This window comes from Exophiala oligosperma (genome assembly GCF_000835515.1).
Source record: "Exophiala oligosperma strain CBS 72588 unplaced genomic scaffold supercont1.3, whole genome shotgun sequence".
Lineage (NCBI taxonomy): Eukaryota > Fungi > Ascomycota > Eurotiomycetes > Chaetothyriales > Herpotrichiellaceae > Exophiala > Exophiala oligosperma.
In genome coordinates this window covers 3,753,107-3,767,623 of record NW_015622820.1, presented here as the reverse complement: position 1 = coordinate 3,767,623, position 14,517 = coordinate 3,753,107, and the positions used below count along the sequence as shown (strand labels likewise).

The 14,517-nt window shown below is 51.4% G+C and overlaps 6 protein-coding genes across 9 annotated transcripts; 5 read left to right on the top strand and 1 right to left on the bottom strand.

Moving 5' to 3' along the window:
- Positions 1 to 124: 124 nt before the first annotated feature.
- PV06_04076 (uncharacterized protein) lies at positions 125 to 1,657 on the bottom strand. The gene has a single exon (XM_016404922.1). The coding sequence runs from the start codon at positions 1,610 to 1,612 to the stop codon at positions 269 to 271; it is 1,344 nt and encodes a 447-aa protein (XP_016265927.1). The 5' UTR covers positions 1,613 to 1,657; the 3' UTR covers positions 125 to 268.
- A 376-nt stretch (positions 1,658 to 2,033) lies between these two features.
- PV06_04075 lies at positions 2,034 to 4,973 on the top strand. Of its 4 annotated transcripts, XM_016404918.1 has the most exons (5): positions 2,034 to 2,119; positions 2,172 to 2,286; positions 2,336 to 2,494; positions 2,552 to 3,051; positions 3,100 to 4,973. In XM_016404918.1, exons 1-5 carry the CDS (start codon positions 2,097 to 2,099, stop codon positions 4,400 to 4,402), a joined length of 2,100 nt encoding a protein of 699 aa, XP_016265923.1. In that variant the 5' UTR covers positions 2,034 to 2,096; the 3' UTR covers positions 4,403 to 4,973. The 4 variants fall into 4 exon arrangements, with proteins under 4 accessions (XP_016265923.1, XP_016265926.1, XP_016265925.1 ...); XM_016404921.1 differs by having other exon boundaries at positions 2,336 to 3,051; XM_016404920.1 differs by having other exon boundaries at positions 2,034 to 2,494.
- Positions 4,974 to 6,446: 1,473 nt separating this feature from the next.
- Positions 6,447 to 6,872, top strand: PV06_04074 (uncharacterized protein; the record flags this gene model as incomplete). Its single annotated transcript, XM_016404917.1, has 2 exons — positions 6,447 to 6,500; positions 6,594 to 6,872. 2 exons carry the CDS (start codon positions 6,447 to 6,449, stop codon positions 6,870 to 6,872), a joined length of 333 nt encoding a protein of 110 aa, XP_016265922.1.
- Positions 6,873 to 7,531: 659 nt separating this feature from the next.
- Positions 7,532 to 8,374, top strand: PV06_04073 (uncharacterized protein; the record flags this gene model as incomplete). Its single annotated transcript, XM_016404916.1, has 1 exon — positions 7,532 to 8,374. One exon carries the CDS (start codon positions 7,532 to 7,534, stop codon positions 8,372 to 8,374), a length of 843 nt encoding a protein of 280 aa, XP_016265921.1.
- A 1,607-nt stretch (positions 8,375 to 9,981) lies between these two features.
- PV06_04072 (uncharacterized protein) lies at positions 9,982 to 11,327 on the top strand (the record flags this gene model as incomplete). Its single annotated transcript, XM_016404915.1, has 4 exons — positions 9,982 to 10,121; positions 10,196 to 10,974; positions 11,039 to 11,090; positions 11,149 to 11,327. The coding sequence occupies 4 exons, from the start codon at positions 9,982 to 9,984 to the stop codon at positions 11,249 to 11,251; spliced, it is 1,074 nt and encodes a 357-aa protein (XP_016265920.1). The 3' UTR covers positions 11,252 to 11,327.
- Positions 11,328 to 11,849: 522 nt separating this feature from the next.
- Positions 11,850 to 13,965, top strand: PV06_04071 (uncharacterized protein). The gene is made up of 2 exons (XM_016404914.1): positions 11,850 to 12,585; positions 12,638 to 13,965. The coding sequence occupies exons 1-2, from the start codon at positions 12,189 to 12,191 to the stop codon at positions 13,339 to 13,341; spliced, it is 1,101 nt and encodes a 366-aa protein (XP_016265919.1). The 5' UTR covers positions 11,850 to 12,188; the 3' UTR covers positions 13,342 to 13,965.
- The last annotated feature ends 552 nt before the right edge of the window (positions 13,966 to 14,517 follow it).

The window sequence follows — 14,517 nt, the reverse complement described above, 5'->3', positions numbered from 1 at the left end:
CGTCGGGCCCAAGGCTTTTGAGGCGTAATAAAGCGAGGAACGTGTATCTATCTCAGGATCTACTGGTACAATCACCACCTTTACACCGGGTACCTTACTCAGAGGCAAATGCTTGTTCTAGGCCCACGATTGTTTATAACAGTCCCGCTGAATGCACTCTACATCAAGTATTGTGTGTTTGGTCCAGCGCCATCTGAACTCTTAATTTCCTCGTCGGCGTCACAGCCTTGCTTGACTGGATTGGACCCCCAGAGATGTCAATAACCACCTATCTCTGTGCAAGCAGCGCCTTATAAGAATACCAAAACTCGTAACAGTCTTTATGACCCCAGTGTTCTGTCCAGAACTCGCCAAACAGATCGTCAACATCGACATCAACGTCAACCAATCGTTCAGTCCTTTTCAACCCGCATAATGCGCATGGTTTAGTGTCGGATGAGCCAGAATATCTCTGCATCTTTAGACTGGGAGCTGCAGACATTTTCAGTCGTTGGGGTGGCAATCCCGCATGAGCAATAATGCTGTTATATTCATGAACATTCTTCGTCCAGTCATGAGTCATTTCTTCCGAGTCTCGGCTCTCTTTTGCAGTTTCCCCTTTGTTCACTGACGCGAGCTTCATTCCTCCCCTGGTCCCTGCCTGGCCTATTCTCATACTCTGTGATAGAAGTGTATCGCGTTTCCATCGCAATGATCTCCCAGCTGCTAGTCGGCTCGCTGTTCTATAAACCAGGAGCACCTTGGTGGCTAGTACGGGCTTGGGTATGTTATTAGCAACATTTTCCTGGTGCAGTTGATCAAAGACGGTGCTCATCAACTGTAACAGCGAAGACGGTGGCGGAACGTTTGTAGGTCGTTCGAAGGAAGGGATCGCAGCTTTGCGTCCTGAAATTGATCCTGAATAGTTCGGAGCAGTGTCTGATTGCATTGGAAGGCTTTCCTGTGGCAGTTTATCGGTCCGCCCATCTTCGAAAGGTTCCCATTCATCTTCGTTATTGTTTGTTGTTTCTTGAGGTGGGAAGGGTTGAGATTCATGCTTTCCAAGATGCCTCTTACTTGTTCGCACATCAATGACGTTTTGGACATCGTCGAACTCTGACCATTCTTCCCACGCGTCTTGGGGCTCTTCTCGGCTTTCAAGGTTGATTGGCGACAAATTTGTCTCTTCGTTGGCGTCAGACTTGTTCGAGAGAGTCAAGGCAGTAGTTGGCCTAGAAGGCTCCTCTGTGTAGTTATCATCGGCAAGGAGGTCCGGGATAAGCTTTTCCGAGACTACACTCTCATGAATTGTATGATGAATTGCATGATGATGTGCATGACTTTGAACCACCGCTCCCTCCGGAGGGTTCGCTATCTCGAAGTCGCCGAAATCATCATCAATTGGTGCATCTTCGGCATCGAACAGAACGTCACTTCCATCAACGTCCCGTTTCCACAGTGGTGACACTCGGTTTCCCCGAAGCGGCCTGCCCGGAGTAGTCACAATTGGTCCTGATAGGTCGTGGCTGATCAAGGATCCTTCGATCGTTTCAGCAGGTGGTTGCGCCACATCTCCAGATTTCTCCTGCTTGTCATCCGCTGTAGCAAAGGCAGCAAACAGATCGGCGGACATGTTATGACCGGGTCATGGTGGCAATTCTGAGAGGAATGCTCCACGAGAGTTTCAAAACGCAAGTCTAGCAGCAAAGACTGAAGTTGTTGAGGAGCGTGTGGTACACACTTTGTGGATTCTATGGCCGACCGTAGATTGGTTGTGGTTCTTTTGACTACCACTCCAAAAACCTGCATTTCTCCTGAATAAAATCAAGATGGATACATGGGCAGTATATAGGACATCGAAACTACTCCAAGGCCGGATCTTTGGACAATGACATATGTGCCAGTCGTGAATTGTAATGAGAAGGCAGTGTTTGTCGTAACACAGCCCATCGGCGCGAAAGCGTTGATGCGCGCTCTACTTCGCCGTAACACGCCTACTTGGTGTAGACCTCGCCCAAAACATTACCTACTGTACCTGACATAAACAACTCACCTTCTGTTCTCACCCCATTGTCAACTTAAAATACGTTGGAGGGGGCGTCAGTGTGCTGGTGATCATGCGATCTTTCGAGGAAAATCAGTGAGCTCAATCCACATTCTGTTGCATTTATCATAAGGGCTCATCACAGCAGGCGGCGCTGGTCAACCCTATTTACCACCTCGATCGGAGTTGACTTGCGGCAAGCACTGAGAGATAAAGAAGGCTTCGACTCATGTGAAGATGGTCTGCGGTCAGTCTGTTGGAAGGCTAGTATCTCATCGAATTGTTGCCGCCACCTTTTATTGATAGTGACAGGCTCTCCTCCTCTACGGGCCACTGAGTCGTGGATCATGGCCCAAGAAGCTGTCGGAGTCGAGGTCGGCGTACGATTCTCTGAAAAGTCACTTTCTACGATATATCGAGCACCCAGACAACCTCCACTCTTCATCAGATCCCCTTGCGGATGATGACAATGTATGTAACTGGTTTTCAAAGCCTGTCCCTCGGGTCTGACATCTGACTGAAGTCAAGTCTCCATGGTCGACGCTGCGGCAGGATGAGATTGCCCGGGAAGAAATCTTTCAGGATGTGACTCGCTGTATGCAAGATAACTACTTCTTCCGTGAACCTGCCACGCAGAAGAGATTATTGGACATTCTGTTCATCTATGCAAAGCTCAATCCGGACGTCGGCTACAGGCAGGGCATGCACGAATTGCTCGCCCCGATATTGTGGGCGGTCCAGCAGGACGCGGTCGATTCCATCAGCATCCCTGTCGCGGCTCAAACTATGGACGGCGTTGATTTTATGCAAGACGTGCTGGGCCACAAGCATGTCGAGCATGACTCATTCAACCTCTTCTGCGCCGTCATGCAGAACACCAAAGCATCGTACGAAACGGGAGAAAGCAAAGATTCGTCCCCAATTGTTGCAAGAAGCAAGAGAATCCATGATGATATCCTTGCAGCTATTGATCCGGAGCTGGCTCTTCACCTAAACGTTATTGGTATTCTTCCTCAGATATATTCGATGTGAGTCTGTCCATCTTTGTGCCTCCCAGGTTAGATCTAACATCACAGTCGCTGGATTCGTCTTCTTTTCGGACGCGAATTCGAGTTTCAGGAAGTGCTTCGCGTCTGGGATCTCCTCTTTGCGGAGAACTTGAGACCAGACATTGTCGACCTGACTTGTGTCGCCATGCTGTTGCGATCACGGTGGGCCTTGGTGGATGCGGACTATACAACTGCCATTACGGCGTTGACTCATTACACGCTTCCAGATTCTTCCGAGGAAGCCCGCTCGCTTGTCAGAGATGCCGCATTCCTTGACAGAAACAGAACCGTTGAAGCTGGAGCGACAGTGATCCAGCATTATACAGGACGGCGTCCGAAACAGATAGATGCGTTGAGCAGCCGCAGCTCCTCGACAGCGAGAACAGTAAGATCTCCTCAGCTCCGGCAGTCTCCGAGTCCCTCGCCCGGCAGATTTACTTCTTCGCAAAAACAACTCGAGGGCCTGTTTCAAGAGGTAGCGGGTGGCCTACAAAAACGAACCGAGGGCTGGAACGTGTCGAAAGCTGTCCGGAGCGCGGTTGGCGAAGTCCGACGAAACATGAACAACTATCAAACGTCGCATTCTCGCCAAACGAGTCACGACACGCCGCCCAATCTTGAAAAGTCGGATGCGGCAAAGGCCTTGCAACAAAGACTCAATGAATTGCAAGAGCGAAATATTTTGCTGTCCAGAATGCTCGAAGATGCCATAGACTCTTTGAGGACGGTCAAGTTGACGAGCAAAGAAGGTGCCGACGAGGCCGAACACAATCTCAACATTACGCTGGCAAAGATACAATTTGTCTCGGTCTATCTCGCCGACCTAGAAATACCCATCCCTAGAGGGCAACCTACGAGGAGGGAGGACATGGAAGCAGACCATCAGCCGGACGAGAAACCAAGGAAAGTCCCCGAGGTACCCGCAGCACAGGTGACGACGACGACGACAACGATGCCCACCGGGAAATCAGGGAAGCTGAAAGATGATAATGACAATAATGAGGGTGATAAAGCGGCTGCCAAAGTCGACAGCGGCGGCCCACGGCCAACTTCAGGGGGCCGGCCATCTTTGATGGATTCTTCCTTTTCGTTCATGCTCGGAGAGAACAGACACCGTTCGAGCTTTGTCAGTTCCGTGGCCGCCCTACCAGAGCAGGAGAGGGGCAGCGAGCCATCAAAGGGGGGTGGACAGAAGAAGCAAGCAGCAGCGGCAGCAGAAGAACGACAGCAACAGAGACGACAGCAAGATGGTCCACGTAAAGGTGGATTGGATGGCGTCGACAATGAGGGATTCACGTTGGCCAAGATCCAAGGCAAAAGAGAAAGCTGAAACATAGTTATCGACGTGAAACGTATTTTACGAGTTATACCGTAAAAGGCAGGGTGCCTGAGGTATCTGGAAAGCTGTTCTTTTTTTCTTATCCTACCTTTAAACTGCCATTTGACGGTTTTTGGATCCTTGATGTCCTCCATATAAGTGAGCGAAGGGCCCAGATGCCGCACAACGAAGATCCTACCACACCAAGTAGGTAGTGAACTGGTCACACCTTTTCTCTTTTGGGCCGAGCATCGATCACTTGTTGGTCGTCATAACTCTGACCTGGGTACGTGAACTGGTCAAGCTGCTACTCTGTCTCTGCCGGAACGCTCGCGATCTTGATGACAACGCAGAGGAAAATGGACTTGAAGAGGCCGACTGTTGGGCCATGATCTGTGATCCAACCGTTGCTCAGGTTTGTGATGTGATACTTTGTCCCTCCTGCCTCATTTCTGTGGTAATAAAATCCCCAATGGAAGTCGTTTGCAGATGGAGGTGCTGCTCGAATATACAAGACGATATACAGTTGCCGTTGAGAAAGATTCGCCAGGGCTTGTTCTTGAATCTGCTTGATTTTCAAACCTTTCGCCTTGGCCGCTGCTTGTTTTGCCTTAGCAGCCTGCGCGGAGGTATCTTAGACCAGTCCAGCTCCGCCCGCAGAGGCGCCGGGGTTCGATCTAGTGCTGGACATGGCAGTGGTCACTAGTGCCTTGTCTGCAACAATCCGTTAGGTTGGAGATAGAGTGCTCTAGTTCGGCATTCCTGGCCGAGGATGACAGTGGTGTTGGTGGCTAGCAAGTGGTTCTGGGCGGCAGAACATGATATAAATCAAGTTCAGTGTTTCTCGGATATGAAACACATCTTATACCCTCAAGGCCAACAGGGATGGTAACAAAGTGGTTGCATACTAGGTCTTGACATTACCAGTTACGAGCTCTGCCTCTGTATCACCCTTCTCACAACATTCTCTCTCAAACCTTGGAATCTAACGCGGTTGGATAGCAACAAGGATCGCTCAGCAGACAGCCACACCGGTCGCCGCCTGACAGGCAATGATGGTAGTGGATTGGATAGATGCACCGCAGTGGCATGTGGCCAATGTAGAGCCCAGTCCGTACATAGGGAAACATCAATCGCTGGTAGCAAATCACGGATGGCGGCCAGGTTCGAGGTGTTGTGAATCCTTGACACATCATCCTGGGCATGTTTTTCTGTCATGAGCAACACCGGTGACAGAACTCTTGCATCTTTTGATGCCACTCTTTGTTATGGACATGTCTTGCCAGGGGAGGACACCGCTCGTGAGAGAACTCTTTTTAGATTAGAAGGCGGGCGGTACTAGGACTTACTTGTACACTCAATACGCAAGCAAAGGAGACAAGATTTGGTACGGGAGTATTTAGGTAGACATCGAAGCCGTCAATCGTGTTAAGTTGGCGAATTAATATCATCAATCAGGGTCCATCCAAGGTGGGGGATGATTGACCGGTTCTCCCGACGGGCGCCTATTTACTACAATACTCGTACTTGCTGGGGGGTGGTTACTCAACCCCTCCATCCTCTACTCGTATCCTCTGTCCAACAGTCGTTGTTTGTACATGTCCATTGCTGTCAGCCACATATCTCGGGGATCATTACATCTCGAAGAGTGTTACCCGTACATCCACCTGTACACATATCTCAGCTGACCATTCTTTAACAAGACTTGCCTACCTGATCTGACCTTGCCGATCCGTCACGACGTCAGTTGATACCCGTGCCTCGCCTTACGATTCATCACACGCCGCCCACACCGCGCAGTCTCCTTCCTTCTCATTAGCGTACTCCTACATCCTCCTCCTTGCTCGCCGTCGCAAAACGATTGCAATAGTACAACCGTAGTAGTGTGAACATCGGCGTTCAAGAAAGGGCCTGGGGGTGAGGACAAATACATCCGGTGCCAACACCACCGGAACGAACCCAGCTTCAAGTCAGGCTCGGGTTGCGGAGGCCGCTTTGTTATCTACCATTTGAAAAGCCCTGCCTGGGAACCCAAACGTCCGACCCCGCGTCCAAGATGGGTCTCACATACAATGTCTATCTGAATTCGTCCAAAATCTTCGGCTGCAAGGTATGCATCGATCATTGAAATATTTGGCCTTGGTCATTGTCACTAGAGGAGAGAGAACTCGTTGTTAACCCGCTCTCGTTTTTCTTGTCACAGAAATGCAGGACGCACTTGGCTGATTTTGACGAAATCATCTCTCGCAATTTCCGAGGCCAGCATGGCAAAGCCTTCTTGTTTGCCACCGTCGTCAACATCAAGCAATGCGAAGCCATGGAGCGCAACATGACCACAGGAAGACACATCGTGCGGGACATCAAATGCAAACAGTGCGACGAGACTGTTGGCTGGAAATATGACAAGGCCTACGAAGCAAGTGAGAAATACAAAGAAGGCAAATACATACTGGAGTCCGAGCTACTGTGTGTAGTCGCATGAGAAGCGAGAAGCACACTCGCAGCTTCGCCGTATACATGCCGAACGACATTGTGTTTGCAGGAGTTCCAGATCACGGTGCATTGGGTGGCTCACGGGAAGGAAAGGAATGGGATGGAAGAGACAAATGGTTCTGGGCGTTATGGTAAGGAGTCGCCTGATAATAGAATTGAACGGCATTCACATCTCTCATCCTTCATCTCTCTCCATCGGCCACCCTCCTCAGTTCCGCACTGGGGGGCCAACAATTTTGATTTCAAGGGTATTGTACAGTCATCCTGAAATCTTGAGAGGAGGAAGCAGATCATGGGGCCGGGGCTGCCTCAATAATAGCGTAGCCTCCTACATCTGCTCTCCAGATCTTGATCATTTCCAGGCCAGCTTCGGTAAGAATGTCATGCCATTGCTCCTCGTCCCTTTCCATACCGCAGAGTGACATCATCAGGACATCAAACAATGCTTCACGCTGGCCACAACCTGTCGCTGGAAGAACAAACTCATGGATCAAGATCCTGGAGTATCCTGGCTTGCAGGCGTCTCTGAGATGCTTCAGGATAGTCACACACTGATCGTCCGTCCAGTCATGCAGACAATGCCGGGTGTAGTAGAACCTAGCCCCTGTTTTGACGGGTAAGTAAGTTCCACCGGAAAGAAAGTCCCAAATGAACGACAGACAAGACGCCCTCACCTTTGATCGGTTGTGGCGTGAAAAAGTCATGAGCCATGACCTCAAAGGCCTTCTCGTTGGGATCGGCAAGAGACACAATCTCCTCCACGTCCTGGACCACGAAGCGTCCGGGCAGGCCAGGGTTTCGCTGGAGGATCAGCTCGAGCACGTGGCCCATTCCTCCTCCCACATCCACGATGGTGACGGCATCGTCTTCCTTGATGGACCGTCCTCGCTCGTCGTTCTCCACCACATACCTCTGAAACGGAAACTCGGGATACATCTGTGCAGGAAGATCTTCTTGGGCCGCCATGGCCGACCCGAACTGTGTCCTCAACCCTTCGTCCTCGCCCATCATCTCAAACATGGTCTTGCCCCAGAGACGGACGCCCGAGTTGTCCGCGCGGTCCGTCGGGCTTCGATAGCCGTTCGATTCCAGGATGGACGGCACCATCCGGCTTTGGGCTTGCATGACGTTGAAGGCCGACATGACCCAGTCGCGAGCCTGACTCTCCCTGAACTTGATCGACAGCGGTGTGGGCGAGAACGTGCCCCTGCCGGATTGCCCGAGGATGCGAAAGGCGGCGAGACAGCGCAGGATCCGGATGAGGAGGGTCGGGGTCGCACCCGTCTTTTCGGACAACGTATGGAGGTCGGTCTCGCCCCGGATGATGTTGAAGAGATCCAGCTGCATCGACACTTGCAGCGCAGTGTTCAGCATGGGGGCGAGACCGAGCCTGAGGACACGGTCTCCCGGGGTCAACATGAGGTCGGCGATCTTCTCGGAGGTGTTGAAGATTTCATTTTCCAAGATGGCCCATTTGCGCCTTTCACCTGAGGGGTGGGTGGAAACGGCAGCTTCGTAGTCGTCTATTTGTCGATGGAGGAAGCCCTGTAGGGTCCTGAGCTTCTCGATCTTGTCTGCTGGCATTTCTTTGGTTATGATGCCCGGCTGGGGCCTGGAGAGAAAGCTGGGTGGTTACGGGTTCATTTGCTCTTGTATTGCACGAGTTTCATCGAGATGATGACAGTGACAGATGCTGCTTGCTTATATATGAATGACTTACTTCACACCCCTCCCTTCCCCTGGGGGCGACTTGTACCGGTGACGTGGAACTGGAGGGACAAAATATCTGCAAATTCCCCCCGGAGTGGTGGAGGAGAAATTCAATAAATGGTTGGGCCCTCGTAAGATGTCAGGCCTCCGTCCGTTCAGTCAGCTTCGCACAGAGACAATCGTGGTCGTCGTACGGAGTAAGTTCGCGTGGCATTTTTTGACATACACACACACACACACACATGTGTGAGAGACTGACTGATTCTGATTACTCCGTCAGAGCCAGACGATCCTTTCTTATTTCTCACATTTTAACGTATTCCTTGCGAGGTTGTTTTATCGTCCATGAATGGTTGCTCGGGGGTCATTGAAATCTTTTGCCAGCGTTGTTCAGAATGAACATGCCTGATAAATGGTACAGTAGACCGTAGCATGGTTTTAAGATCTCAGCACACGGTACGTCAACTGCGAAACGCCGTGCTCATCCTGTCCAGACCGACCAGAAAAAATAGCATTCATTGGCTTTTTGTGTTCAAAAGTACTCTTACAGTATGTTTAGATAGTAAGCCTGGGGACGCCCGGAGATAGGAACATGATACAATGTTGCGAGAACATCATCATATTGCGTACTCGCAACCCACCGACGTCCTCCGCTTAAAGATTTACGCCCGTACGGCGTGAAAGTGTACCTTATGAGTACCTGATTACTCCTTAAGTTTTGTGATAGCACAAAATCACCCCTTTCTAGGTCATTTAGCTGGGCAACTTTATATCCAATGGGGGCCATCATGGGTGTTTCGCACTGGTGTCCGGAGTTCGTCGTCATTATTTACGTGCGCGGGGGATATCGCGTCTCCAAAGCATTTACCTAAGCTACCTTACCTACGAAAAAGTAACTCGGTACAGGTCCCTCTCCCCCCGCCAGCATTTATGGAGTAACTGCTGGGTACCAAACAAGTACTCCGTATGCGGACCGCGTTTGTTACTCTATGAGTATCAAAGCCTCGGTTAATTTCAGGGCCGTTGCTTCTCCCAAGGGCCATGGCAAGTGGTTCGAAAGTCTAACAAACCCCCCCGCACAAGGGATATTACGGGACTTGTTGATTATGTGTGAGCTGCCTGACCTACCAACCTGTATCCGTACGGAAGTATGTACGAGTGTTGTTTTTCATTCCTTATATTACTCTTTGCAGGACTTGTGAAGTGTTGTGAAGAATAGTGTGCGCCCTCTTGCATCTCCCCCTTATTGCGGCATACGTGTGGAAAAAGTGTCTTCCCCCGTTCGAGCTTGCAATCTTTGATCAAGACTACATTGTTACGGGAAACCGGCAAACGATACCCGAGCACTTTTGAGGTTCAGCCCAACTAGCTTTTGAGAAAGAATCGACATGGCGACGACCAAAGATACGATGAAGGCGGTGGTATTCAAGGGCAAGTTGCACGTCGAAGTGGAGGAAAGGCCTATACCCAAAATCCAGGATCCCAAGGACATCGTTGTCAAGGTCCGATATACGGCGCTATGTGGAAGGTACTGTAACAATGCAAAGCAAAAGCAAAGCGAGCCTCCTAAGCATTTTCGGAGACTAATCTAGTTGCAAAAAGTGAACTTCACGTCTTCCGTGGTCATCAGCCATCCGATACTGGCTTCATCATGGGCCACGAATTCACCGGCGAGGTCGTAGAGACCGGGTCCGAGGTCAAGTCGTTCAAAAAGGGAGACAAGATAGTCACCCCGTTCACCACCAGCTGTGGGGAATGCTTCTACTGCAAAGGGGGCTTTTCGTCTCGCTGCACCCAGTGCAAGTTGTTCGGCTGCCCTTTACTCGACGGCGGCCAGGCCGAGTATTGCCGGATCCCACTGGCGGACAGCACCGTGGTGAAAGCACCTCCCAACATTGCAGAAGACAAGCTCGTGTTGATGGCCGACATTTTCCCCACGGGCTATTTCGCGGCGGCCAACGCTTTCCGCGGGTTCGACGAGGCGACGATACGCCAGAGCGTGGTTCTCCTTATAGGCTGTGGGCCCGTCGGGTTGTGTGGCCTGGTGAGTGCACTGGAGTACAAGCCGCGAGCGCTGCTGGCTGTCGATGGAGTGGAATCCAGACTGGAAATCGCGAAGAAACTCGGTGCCGAACCATGGAACTACCAAACCAACATGGAAGGGTTGAAGAAGAGAGTGCTGGAACTCACCGACGGGCGTGGCGCGGACACGGCCATTGAAATTGTCGGACACAGCGATGCGCTGAAGATGGCCTTTGACCTCTTGAGACCGTGGGGGAACATTTCGAGTGTGGGCGTCCATAACGCGGAAATCCCTTGGACTGGCAACCAAGCTTATGGAAAGAACCTGAGGATACAGATGGGACGGTGCCCAGTTCGAAGTATGCATAGCCCCATTCAAATGTTTCCCCCCCCCCAAAACCAATACTCACATGTTTGATATAGGCCTCTTTGAACCAGCCCTGGAACTCCTTGGGAAAGTGCAGGACAAACTCGAGTAAGTACCTTACCCCCCATTCGACTCATCACTTTTCGATTTATTGACGATATGGCAGCTTCATGACGGAGTGCGTGCAGCCATTGTCAGAAGCAGTCAAGTATTACGACCAATTCAACCGAATGTTGGTTCAAAAGGTCGTTTTCGAGGCAGACAAATAGGCACCTACAGTATACGGTATCCCCGGTCCGACTGGCAATGGCAGTTTCCCTGTGCCTTTCGATTCTGACCGAGAGAACTCGTGGGGGCAGGTTGGCAGCGACAAGGGTCGAAGAGAATGATGTGAGTTGTCGAGATCTGGACCGCATATTGGCGATCTGCAAACACAGTACGGAGTTATGTACATACGAGCACTCTATACCATTCTGAGTAATGTAGGTAGTTGTGATGATCAACAAGATGGTAACGCCGTATTCGACAACCGAACAGTCAAGGTTCCCTAATAAGGACCACCTGAATTTCCTGTTACCTAAGCCTAGGAAAGGTGTAATTAGAGACTGGGTGAGGGCTCCTTAGGGGCTGGACCCAGAGATTCAGGGCGCCAAGAGGGACTGTGGTTCGGGGACCCTGGGCCCTCAAAGAACTGGACTTTGCCGTTCAATGCACAAGCTCAATGCACTACACACACTCACTAGACACTCTCACTGGCCACTTCTGTCTCTAGTGGAGCCAAGCCGCAGTTCGAACACAACCTCCTTTCCCCCTCCCCTGGCACCGTCGAATAACAAAACCAGGACCCAGCAGCATCTTATTATTTTCGTTATTTCCACCACGAAACATCCTACTCTCTTCTCCTCATCTCAAACTACGCGACCTCATCTTCTCACCACTTCTCCCGTTACGACTCGATCCTCCTTCTCTCCGCCCTTCCAAACTCTTCCCCGTCCTTGTCCTGAACTCATCAGGGGACAGTCTCATCTTTGTCCTATCCCCCCCTCACCGTGCCCACAAATCCCACCCGGGTCCCCAGCGCTCATCCCCCGTTGGCCTGCCACTCCTCGAACAAATTCTTTTCTGCTTGTCTGCCATCAGCCGTGACCTTGAACTCGACAAGATAATACTCCTCTTCCATCTCCGTCCCACTCACCGCATCTTACAATGGATTCCGCCGACTCCCCTGTTGCGAACCACGTCGACGATGCCGCCGCCTTGAACGAGTCTATGAACCAGCTCAATATTGGTGACCGAGAGAATGAGCCTCCCAAGACCGATGAAGAATATGCGCAGTCGCAATTGACCCTTCGAGCTATCGTCTCGACCAAGGAGGCCGGCGTCATCATTGGCAAACAGGGAAAAAATGTGGCCGATTTGCGCGAAGAGACCGGAGTCAAAGCTGGTGTCAGTAAGGTCGTGCAGGGTGTTCATGATCGAGTCCTGACTGTCACCGGACCTCTGTCCGGCATCGCAAAGGCATATGCTCTCGTTGCCAAGGGCCTTTTGGAAGGTGCGCCGCAGATGGGCATGGGAGGAGTCATTCAGAACAATGGTACCCATCGTAAGCAACCCTCACTTCCCCTTTCGTCGTCGGTCATTAACCATGTGTCTAGCTATTCGCCTTCTCATCTCTCACAACCAGATGGGCACCATCATTGGCCGACAAGGCCTTAAGATCAAGCACATCCAAGACGTCTCCGGAGTTCGCATGGTTGCTCAGAAGGAAATGCTGCCTCAGTCCACCGAGCGCATTGTTGAAGTCCAGGGCACTCCGGAAGGCATCGACAAGGCCGTCTGGGAAATTGGAAAGTGTTTGGTTGATGATTGGCAACGTGGCACTGGAACAGTCCTGTATAATCCCGCGGTCCGCGTTCAGGTCGGCTCGGGCCCTCTTCCTCCTGCTGTTGGTGGTGGTGCAATGACCGGCGGCGGTTATCCTGCCAGCGGTCGTACCTATAACCGCACAGGAAACGGCACCGACTTCAGCGAAACACGCAGCTACAATCGCGGTAGTGATGCGCCCCGGGGCAGTGGAATTCCAATGGTCACCGAAGATGGGGAGGAAGTTCAAACCCAGAACATCAGCATTCCTGCCGATATGGTCGGCTGCATCATCGGACGGGGTGGCTCCAAGATCAGCGAAATCAGGAAGACCTCGGGTGCCAGAATCTCGATTGCAAAAGCACCGCATGATGAGACTGGTGAGCGCATGTTCACCATCATGGGTAGTGCAAGCGCGAATGAGCGAGCTCTGTATCTCCTGTACGAGAACTTGGAAGCGGAGAAGGGACGCCGACAACAAGCCTCTTCGGAGTAATGTACACACCATCGCAGGTCTCCCGCTCGCTGCCACCTCTTCTCAATCCTGAATTTACGCCTCTACGCTCCGAGAAAACACATTCCTTCGAATTCCATATGTTCCCCAAACCACCACCTCGACACAATGACAGTCCTGCGAAAAAGCATAAGGCATTGTTTTGCTCTTTGGCGTCCAACCGATAGACGGTATGTTGCGCAAAGCGACCTGACGAAGCTATGATACCTTTTCCTTTAAATCTCGCGAGGGAAGCGAGTTACGAATGATGACTTGAGCTTGTATGCAACGACCTTGATCCTTTCTTAATCCCAACCCGACGACACAAACTCAATCCGGACCTGACCGAGTCTCAAACCCTGCTCATCCCAAAAACAACACAGAGAACACTCATCCAATCCGCTGTGAGCCTCGAAATTCTGTCGGCGAGACTGCTCCCCTCGTGGGGACATGAAAAGCCTGACAGTGGCAACGAACCGAGTCACAAATTCGCGTCCCCGGCTTGACTGTAGACGCGGTGGTGGCGGACCTAGATTGTGAAGAAACAACCGGACGAGAAGGAGGGCATCAATTCGAAGAACAAGCGGGCCTCTCCTTGCCAAAATAAAATACTCATTCAATACTCGATCTTCTGATTTCCTACCTAGTAGTTTCTGACATTGATCCGCTTGCGTGCATTACCCGTTCAACTGGAACGATGAAGTGGGAATCGTATACCCAAGTACTCGTACTGTGAAGGCTGTAGGCGTCGCCACTAACCAAAATCATGACAAGGCTCCATTCGGATCATCGGCTTTAGCTAGGGTACGGTTTTGCTGAATCCCTGTCACCGCATGTTGCCTGGCTCTGACAGGCGGAGGAGGGTCATATTGGCATGTGGATGGCAGCAAATGGGCGGTATGTATGTGACTGTCACACAACTTCTCTCCATCACAGGTTCCTCGTTGCTGATGGCCCCAGCTGTTCTGCTTTTGCCTCTAGCGGGCCCCAGAAATGCCCTGCTTGATCAGTTTTGGTAGCGGGCATGGATAGCTGTTCGCCAATTGAGTGAACGTGTCGTCCGGTGGTAGGGCTGTCGTTAGTGCCAGGGTGATTTGCCCTGGGATGTGCTCACGGCGGGTGCAAGGTTGTTCGTAGCAGTGTAAGATGGCCAAGGAGGCCAGCTGAGGGTCCGCCCGC

Excerpts from the sequence above, each read along its gene's own strand:
- PV06_04075 (XM_016404918.1), top strand. The coding sequence starts at position 2,097 with ATGCGATCTTTCGAGGAAAATCA. Across the intron at positions 2,120-2,171 it reads CGATCTTTCGAGGAAAATCA|GCGGCGCTGGTCAACCCTAT; the intron begins GTGAGCTCAATC and ends TCATCACAGCAG. Across the intron at positions 2,495-2,551 it reads CCCTTGCGGATGATGACAAT|TCTCCATGGTCGACGCTGCG; the intron begins GTATGTAACTGG and ends ACTGAAGTCAAG.
- PV06_04071 (XM_016404914.1), top strand. The coding sequence starts at position 12,189 with ATGGATTCCGCCGACTCCCCTGTTGCGAACCACGTCGACGATGCCGCC. Across the intron at positions 12,586-12,637 it reads TCAGAACAATGGTACCCATC|CTATTCGCCTTCTCATCTCT; the intron begins GTAAGCAACCCT and ends CCATGTGTCTAG.
- PV06_04076 (XM_016404922.1), bottom strand. The coding sequence starts at position 1,612 with ATGTCCGCCGATCTGTTTGCTGCCTTTGCTACAGCGGATGACAAGCAG.